The 9,889-nt window shown below is 41.8% G+C and overlaps 1 protein-coding gene across 4 annotated transcripts in view; it reads right to left on the bottom strand.

Annotated features, from left to right (window-relative positions):
* Nucleotides 1–1,721: 1,721 nt before the first annotated feature.
* LOC117416459 (homeobox protein OTX2) overlaps nucleotides 1,722–9,889 on the bottom strand; it is an 11,257-nt gene continuing 3,089 nt past the window's right edge. For 3 of the 4 annotated variants that reach the window (XM_058990606.1, XM_058990607.1, XM_058990608.1), the window contains 3 exons: nucleotides 7,269–7,477; nucleotides 5,769–5,920; nucleotides 1,722–2,883 (listed from right to left, as the gene is read on the bottom strand). In XM_058990606.1, the coding sequence (XP_058846589.1) occupies nucleotides 2,278–2,883; nucleotides 5,769–5,920; nucleotides 7,269–7,365 (855 nt within the window). In that variant the 5' untranslated portion in view covers nucleotides 7,366–7,477 and the 3' untranslated portion in view covers nucleotides 1,722–2,277. Of the gene's footprint in view, nucleotides 2,884–5,768; nucleotides 5,921–7,268; nucleotides 7,478–8,106; nucleotides 8,485–9,889 lie in introns of those variants that run through there. The other variant, XM_034027576.3, reaches the window with a different exon arrangement.

Raw genomic sequence — 9,889 nt, forward strand, 5'->3', positions numbered from 1 at the left:
GTTGTTTTTTTCTGCATGGCTTCCCGTCGGATTCCAGTTACACCCCAGCCGCCGCGTTTCTTACAGGAATGCCCTGATACAAATACAAAAATCAAACAGGATCTTCCGAAACAGGCCCGGCAGTTTCGATCTTGTAAAGAAAGCTGGCACACTGTTATTTTGTTGTCCGCCCTTCTCAATCAGAGACTTGTGAAAACTTAAACAAAAGCGCTTTGCTTTCTCTTCCCATTTTTGTTAAAACGCGGTCACTCGAATGGATACCTGAGCTCAGCACCTTTCTTTCATTTGAAAACCCCGCACCGCCCTTCCGAGCAGCGCTTTCTTGCGAGCCATGAGAAACACGCAGGATGCTGTTTTATATTTGTGTGGAAGCGTGGTACATGTTGACAACACTCCGATCGATTTACCCTCATTGAAAAAAAAAAAACAGAATCGAGGGAGCGGCTGTTTGAGCCCCAAAGACTGAAAACCGGACGAACTTGCTCGCAATCTTTATGCTGTTTTTAATAGGGCCCAACGAGCTCAACTCTCTGCGCACACATTCCTTAACAGAAGCACCGTGGTTACACGCCGCCTTGTGAAATGCGTGCCACCCACAGCAATATCACTGAAGAACTTGCTTATTTTGTCTTGTTGAAATGTGTATTGCATATCTCATTGTTATTTGAAACGACAGTAATAGTCACTGCGGTCCTGCCATAGTGTTCCGCGGCGCTGGATTAACATACAGTTGGGTTTCATTCCGCAGGTTCAGCGTGCAGTGAAACCAGCCCCGCTTTAGTGTAATTAATGCACGGTCAGACCCGTCCCGTCAGTGCAGACAAGCCTTCAGTAGCGTTGGCCGGACCCCCAATACCACATCATCGCAGATCCTTTATTTTCCATTCAAAATAAATTTTAAAAAAAGAGCAAATCTTTATTTCTGTCTTTGTTTATGAAATTGGAAGACAATTGGATTTGTGCTAGAACGACTTTAATATAGAGCGAGATTCAAGCCTGACGTGTATGCATATATAATGATATATAATAATATTCTATCAACGCACGCACGCACGCACGCACACACACACACTAATAATAATAATAACCCACTCTCAATGAAATAGTCACAAGAACACCCGGATCTTAATGTCCATTTTACTTTTTCATGTTCTTTTTAATTATTATCCCAACAGCTGGTTTGTAGCCATCGGTCCGGAATTACTAGCCTTGAAGAGGTCCGTGCCTTTATGAAATAGTGTGTATTTAGTGGCTGAAGGGATGGAGAGAGAGGAGGAGAGGGGCAGGGAGAGAGGCAGTAGTTTGGACGAGGTTTTACAGTGCAATAGAGCTCGTCTTCAATTCAGATTCTCTCCCCCTTGTATACGGGCAGCCAGGTTTTCTTGTCTCTTTATAATAATAATAATAATAATAATAATAATAATAATAATAAAGCAACACAAGATGTATGAAACCCTAATCAAATGACAGCAGAGGAAGCCCGCGGGTGCGAAGCACACCAACGACTTGCATACAATACAAGAGATCACAGTTTTGAAGTCTAGCACAGATAAAAAACACACATGTACTATTGATAAGACATACACTGATTGTCTCTTAAAAACTACATATTGACTCCTTATAAACTTTTTTTTTTTCTTAAATAAAGTAGTGCATCTACGACACCCAAGTAGTCGAGCAGTCCACACAACCCCCACGCCCCCCACCCCGCCCCGCCCCGCCCCCTGGTGTAAAGGTCTCTTGGTGTGCCAACCAGGGTGCAAGTCAGGAATTTAAGGATCTTTTAGGGAAACCCCACCCATTCTGAGTCCGTAACCAAGCCATGGTTCTCCTGGCTGTATATATTTTGTGTCTTGGTTGACAGGAGTTCTTTCCAAAGTCTCGTGAATTAACCAACAGGTGCCATTAGGAGAAACATACAGACAGAAACAGCTGTCTGTGTACGTCACGGTTAATAATAATAATAATAATAATAATAATAATAATAATAATGACGAGAATAATGAGAATAATAATAAAAAGTTTATTGGCTAGTGCTGGATCCTAAATGGCCCCTTTTCCAAAGTGATAACCAAAACGGGATTAGGAGTACGCGGTGGTAAATGGGGGAGTCTCACACACTCGGGTAAGTCAGAGAGCCCCCCTCCCCTCCCCTCCCCTCCCCTCTGCAAAGTGAATCCTGCGAGTCCAGCTCAGAATGTTCAGTCTCTTCATTATAATTACTCATTTCTTATGTTCTGTCGGTTTGTTTTTGTGTTGGTTGGTTGGTTGGTTGGTTCACAAAACCTGGAATTTCCATGACGACGCCTGATCTTTGTAATCCAAGCAGTCGGAGTTGAAGTTCAGTTTCCAGGAGGCCGCCTGGTCCTTATAATCCAAGCAGTCGGAAGTGGGGTTGAAGCCGAGCCCTGAGGCCCCGTAGCCCTGAGCAGAGAGGGAGGCGGGGGGCTGGTTGAGGTGGCTGCTCATCGGGCTCAGTGCAGATCCTGGACCAGAGAGCTGGTGGTGCATCGGGGTGAGGTAGGACCCGCAGTCCATCCCTCCGAAGTAGGACGTGGAGCCGGCGTAGCCCTGGCTGTACCCCGACGCCTGCGTGTAGGTCATGGGGTACGACCTCTGCATGCAGGACGAGGATGTGGAGAGCGGGTCGGACAGCGGGGAGGTGGACGCCGGGCTCCAGATGGACGCAGGCGCGCTGCTGCTGGGGATGGCCGGGGTGGAGGTGCTGCTAGGCGGTGTGAATTGGCCGCTGGCCCCGCTCTCGGAGCTGGCCTCTCTTGCGGGAGAGCTCTTCTTCTTGGCCGGACGCACTTTGCTCTGGCCTCCGTTCTGCTGCTGCTGCTGCTGCTGGCGACACTTTGCCCTCCGGTTCTTGAACCAAACCTTGACAAAAACCGAGACACACAAATAAATGCAGACAGGGTTTGTTTGTTTTTCTCAGTTGGGTTTTGTTGATTATATGCATAACACTCGACGATTACCTCTAATAGTGTAGTTCTAGACATACCCCTAATGCTCACTTCTTCAGTGGTTAATTATTAGCTCTGAAACGAATCCTCAGCATTTAGATTTGAACTCTGGTGCACTCACAAGAGCTGCGTGGTATTATGTGGCCACATTGATTGTTCTTTAAAGTGATACATTATAATATACTATATCATTGAATGCATTGGTATTGGAAAGACAAGTTTGTCAAACTTGGTGCCTGAGTTGCTCTCTCTTTGATAATAGCTGCTGAAGTCCCTCGAAATATATATATATTTTTTACCTAAGTTCTACTCTTGAGGATATTGCCTTCTTTTGGAATAGAACCTGCATGCATTATCTAATCACACAACAGGATATATTATATAAGGAACAATGTACGCCCAACAGTGTATAATAACGCTGTCATTCTTTAGAGGGCTTCTGGTGACACATAAATACGAGAGCGAGAGCTCCAGTGACTTAGCAGTGTCACTAGAAGAAACCAAAGATACAATTACAGCCGTAACTGTGCAGATCTGGGGTATGTTATTTATTATAGTACATGGTGACATCTAACAGGCAGAAATGGTCTAACTTGCAGTGTTGACTTGTAATCAAGTGTTGAGAATAACATTGGAAAACAGAATTCAATGTAAACCCAGTTTATGTTTCAATGATTTTTAAGCTTCAGTATAAATGTATTAAAAGGAGATTGGGTAGAGAAATGAAAGCACGGGAGTGGAACATGCGCATGGTTTTTTTAGAGGAAGGAGGCGGATGATTTGCTCTTCACTCAAGAGCCTCTCCTTTGTGAGGGCCATCAGTCTACACTGCCTAACATCCCAATTAAAACGAGGTCGCTTGTTTGTTTTTCTAAGAGTACTTGCATTATTCTGCTCTTCCACAAATCTCTCCCTGTCTTCTGCAGATCAAACTTTAAATCTGCAGGCTGCTGTTGTGTGTTTTATTATTACGGGCGGGTGTTTTGTTGTGTTCCTGTACTGCTGTTGTGTGTTTTATTATTACGGGCGGGTGTTTTGTTGTGTTCCTGTACTGCTGTTGTGTGTTTTATTATTACGGGCGGGTGTTTTGTTGTGTTCCTGTACTGCTGTTGTGTGTTTTATTATTACGGGCGGGTGTTTTGTTGTGTTCCTGTACTGCTGTTGTGTGTTTTATTATTACGGGCGGGTGTTTTGTTGTGTTCCTGTACTGCTAGTAGTTTTTTTTTTTTTTTTTTTTTAACTGAGGTTAACACTTTTGTCATCAATCTTATTATACGGGTCTTGAGCCAGCGCCTAATCTTATTACACACGGGTCTCGCGCTACCACCGTGTCTAAGACTGCAGGAAAATGATCCTACACCAAGCAGTGCACCCTAGTTATACACCACCTTCTGAAATGTGTGTGTGTGTGTGTGTGTGTGAACTCTATGGAGTTCGAGAAGTTTCCATGACTAAACTTTGAAAAAAATAATAAAATAAAACAGATTCATAGATATGAAGCTTAACGTGGTAGAATTGCGCACGCAGTGATGGGAGGCGAGATATTATTATTGGGTTATTATGACTTTACATTTGGCTAACAGGTTGTTTTTTTCTTTTAAAGTAAACCCACTTAGCGACCTCGCTGTCTTTATTGAGTCTCCTGTTTGCGGGGATATAGCCAACTCCATTGAAAATAGATCCAGTCACTGTGATGAGCTCTTGAGGTAATTTTGAAATGGATATTGGGGCTAAATTAAAATAATCCTGTGAGGGTTTGGTGTTGTAGGTAATTTCAGATTGCATCTCTCTCTCTCTCTCTCTCTCTCTCTCTCTCTCTCTCTCTCTCTCTCTCTCTCCCTCTCTCTCTCTCACACCCCTTCCCCCCTCTCTCTCTCACCCCCTCCCCTCTCTCTCTCACTCACCCCCTCCTCTCTCTCTCTCTCTCTCTCTCTCTCACCCCCTCCCCTCTCAATTCAATTCAATTCAATTCAATAAGCTTTATTGGCATGACAGGAATAAACAAGTTTTGCCAAAGCAAAATTAACATACAAACAGACAGGTACAGTCTATAAACAGACACAATGAAAAGACAATTTTCAGTGCAGGTTCATTTGTTTCTCTTAGACTGTGGCAGGCAGTCACATATTCTGCAGCTAGTGCACATGTTATCCCCACCTCTCCTAAAAATATTTGTAGTTTTTCAGTTTCTGTGAGGTGGGTGAAGTCACTGATGTGCCTCTTGAATTTGGGTATGAATGTGTCCCTGAGCAGCTTGTATTTGGGGCAGTGCAGTAGGAAGTGGAGCTCTGTCTCTATGTGGTGTAACTCACAGTGCTCACACAGTCTCCTCTCTCTGGGTCTCCATGTGGCTCTGTGTCGACCCTTTTCCATTGCTAATGTGTGCTCGCTCAATCTGTATTTGGTCAGTAGTTGTTTTTGTTTTTGGTCTTTAACTCTGACCAGATATTCTGCCAGGGCGTATGGTCTGTTTAAGGTCTCTCTCTCTCTCTCTCTCTCACCCCCCCCTCTCTCTCTCTCTCTCCCCTCTCTCCCTCTCTCTCTCTCTCTCTCTCTCTCTCTCTCTCTCTCTCTCTCTCTCTCACCCCCCCCCTCTCTCTCTCTTTCTCTCTCTCTCTCTCTCTCTCTCTCTCTCTCTCTCTCACCCCCCTCTCTCTCTCTCCCTCCCTCCCTCTCTCTCTCTCTCTCTCTCCCCTCTCTCTCTCCCTCCCTCTCTCTCTCCCTCTCCCTCTCTCTCTCACCCCCCCTCTCTCTCTCTCCCTCCCTCCCTCCCTCCCTCTCTCTCTCTCTCTGACTCACCTGGACTCGAGACTCGGGCAGGTTGATTTTCAGCGCCACCTCCTCGCGCATGAATATATCCGGGTACCGGGTCTTTGCGAACAGGGATTCCAGCACGTCGAGCTGCGCGCGGGTGAAAGTGGTCCTCTCGCGCCGCTGCTTCCGAGGCGTCGCTGGAACGAGAGCGCGCGCACACCGACATCGTTACTTCATTACGATCCCGTCGCGAGTTTTTATTGACATTGTTAGAAATTGAAAACAGTTCGACAAAAACTTTGAAAACAAAAAAACAAAAACAACACACACATGCTTTATAAAATAGAGGGCGAGTTACACACACCACACTGTGACTGAGGGGGAAGCTGAACCCTTTAAAACCCTTTAAAACAAATCTAATATTCAATATTCAGAACGCACTAACACGGCACAATTATTATTATTATTATGATTACTGGGATATTTATAAATCTCGTATTTATTTATTTGTGTATGTATTTATTAATTTAAATGAAGTAATAGATAAAATCAGTTAAACTCCGTGCCCGTGATAAGTATAGCGTATACGATCAAGTACATTTACAGAGAGTTTCACGACAGTAAAACGGACCGGAGCAAAAGCATTAACAATTTCAATTACAGCTAGTCAGTGCTGGACAAAGGGGCCGAGGAAGCGCCGTTATGACAACATGAAGAACATTCAATTAATGATTTGACTTGTGGCTCAATCCTGGTAGCACGTCCCCCGAGGAGGGTGCAGGGAGCAGACCCCTTTATCCCCGCTGAAGAATCGTCAGGTGGTTAAATAGAAAGGCTTCAGGGCAAACAGAAAGAAGTCAGTGAAGAGGTGCTTTAAATTAGCCCCGCACACAAAGTGATCGCATTGTCTGAATACAAGGCGGCTACAGGCTTTACCAGATCCGGTCCAAGCGATACTACATCCATATGCAGTCAGGCTCTCTTCCACGACGTCAGTTATTATTATTATTATTATTATTATTATTATTATTATTATTATTATTATTATTATTATTATTATTATTTTAAAATAAAAAGGAACAAACAATACTAAAGTTGCGCCCTATGTTAAAACGCATTTATTATCCATAAATAATGATAATTAATAAAAAAATAATAATAAAGAATCAACGAAACGCACGGAAAATATGAACAAATACAGTTCTGTGAACACGGATACATTACACACTGAAAACAACAAACAAACAACTAGACAAAATAGAAGTGAATACCACATTGTATTATTATTATTATTATTATTATTATTATTATTATTATTATTATTATTATTATTATTATTATTATTATTCATATAATATTTACCTGGTCTTGCTAGTCGATTCCGCCGAAATTAGATTAGATTAGATTATTTGAAACACTATTGCACAATTTTCGTTCTTGCTTTATTGTAGCTTCTGCTGTGTATGTAAATAATAATAATAATAATAATAATAATAATAATAATAATAATAATAATAATAATAACGCAGCTCTAGCGTCGCTTACCTGGGTACCCCACAGACGGATGCAGCAGGTCCATGCCGGACGCAGTTAAACTCAGTCCATTGACCGTGTAAGGCGGTTGCTTGAGATACGACATCATGCTAAAGTTCGGTTGGGGGGTGAAGTTGGTAAAAATGGTGAAAGCAAGTGTAAGGCCTCTCGTCTAGTTTCCTGGGCTGAGTCAGCCTCGCAGATCCTGCTGTCTCACCCTGCTGTGGTTTGAAGGAAAGAAAGAGAGAGAATGCCACTGATGAGCGAGTATAGTGCTGAAGTAGTGCTGTAACTACCCGGGGCTGCGCGCAGATCCTGAAGCTGCGAGCACTAAGTTCAGAGTGAGCTTTCGCCCTGTGCGCATTGGTCTCTTAAAGCGGCCCCGGGCCCCCAGCTGTCTCATACAACTGCATGATGCTCTCCACGACAAACGTGTCCCAAAAAAAGAAGCTACACCCCATAATAGCAACACGCCTTCCCGGAGAACAAAACCCATTAGCTGAAATGCGCGCACACACATCGCGTTGCAAACAAGGGGACTCGCTTTGCATAGCACCCATCAGCTAATTGTCCTGAACACACAGGGCCTGATTGGGATCCATTTGCAGAGACAAAGGCCACTGCTGGTCAGATAAATAATGCTGATAACAAAAGAGCCATTGGGGGAGAAACAAAGGGACGAATCCGAGGAGCCCACCGCTCCCCATTCTGATGGCATTAAACTACAGCACAGCATCCTTATTTGAATGATATCTCCGGGCTTTGTCTGCATAATTACAATCACTGTACATTTAAATGGGCTGCTATTAAAATGTGAAGCATCAGCATGAGCAAATGACAAAAACAGCACCTCTCTGGACCCAACACCACGCCGTACGCATTGGGCTCCCTGTTTCTATGTGCGTCCCTCGGCCATTTCCACTTCATTAGTAACCCGGGTAATTAGATTGTGAAGGTAAGAAACAGATTCAGTCTTTCGAGAAGTGTTGATTATATGTGTCTAAAGAGGGTCAACAAACAGCCAATCAACTTCCAATCACAAGCTGCCTGTCCCGGCCCAAGCAACGCAGCGGTGCATTGCTCGTTCATTTCAGTGTTATAAATCTACTTAAAAAAACGCGAGGAGTTCAGAAACAACTTCACAGTCCAAAAAGCATCCCGTAACAACTTTGTGTATTCCGACACAGCAGAAAGCGTCGCCCTCAGAAGAGGCATTCCAACTGGGTGTTTCAAATGATATGGTCGCGCTTCCTTATTTTATATATACACGTTATATCTATCTATCTATCTATCTATCTATCTATCTATCTATCTATCTATATATATATATATATATATATATATATATATATATGGGAGAAAATACATACCAAATTATATATATTTATATTTTGTTAAGTAATTTACAAAATAAATTGTTCATATATATATATATATATATATACATATATATATATATATATATATATATATATATATATATATATATATGTATATATATATATATATGAACAATTTATTTTGTAAATTACTTATCATAACAAGAAAATAAACAGATTAATTAAAGCCACTCAATATATATATATATATATATATATCAAATAAAATGAAACAAACTGAATTGGTGAAACTTTGTGATCGCGCCGAGCAATGGGATAAATGTGTGCGCACTTAAGGCCACGCTTGCGGAATCCGCACCGGTATTGGGTGGCATGCCCTCGCGGCAGTGCGCTGCGGTCCTGGGTTTTGTAATAATGTTATCCGATCCCTCCCGTGATATCATTACTTTCATGTTTTACAAGTTTCTTAAGCCCCGTCATCCTCCAAAATGGAGACCCTAAAATCGGGTCCAGATACTCTGGAAAATAAACAGGCTGAAGTTTGACGGTTAAAAGAAACACAAACACACAAAGTTTATTTTTTATATTTTAGGAGCAAACACAAAACTATATATATATATATATATAAATATTAACTTGCTTTGACAGGTTTTTAAATAAGCCGGCTGCCAGGTTTAATAAGGTTAATTACGACTAATACTTTTTAAATTTTATGATCGAACAAATGTATTGGCGCTAAACAAACCACAACGAATATATATATATATATATAATCTTTCTTTCTTTCTTTCTTTCTTTCTTTCTTTCTTTCTTTCTTTCTTTCTTTCTTTCTTTCTTTTCTATTTTCAGGTAGATTATTTAGGCCCGTATTTTAAATTTCACGCAAAACAAAGTACTGGAGACTAATATCTTTAATTTAGTTTTTTCTTTGATTTTTTTTTCTTTGTTTTTGTTTTTTTTTTTGTTTTTTCAATAACACTTCTTAATCATATTTATATATCATATTTATATAAATAGATTCTACATAAAACACATTCTATATAACCATGATAGACAACAATGTTTTTTAAAACTCAATCCCCGCTGTTTCACCCGCGGGTCATTTTAAATACAGCCTAGTGACGAGTTCCAAACAATTTCAATACCATTTATTTGAATTGCTTTGAAAAACATATTTTTTGGTTTGTTTAAAGATACGTTTTCTCGCGCGCACACACACACACACACACGCACACGCACACACACACGCACACGCACACACACACACACACACACACACGCACACGCACACAC

The sequence above is a fragment of the Acipenser ruthenus genome, chromosome 18 (genome assembly GCF_902713425.1).
Source record: "Acipenser ruthenus chromosome 18, fAciRut3.2 maternal haplotype, whole genome shotgun sequence".
Taxonomy (NCBI): Eukaryota; Metazoa; Chordata; class Actinopteri; order Acipenseriformes; family Acipenseridae; genus Acipenser; species Acipenser ruthenus.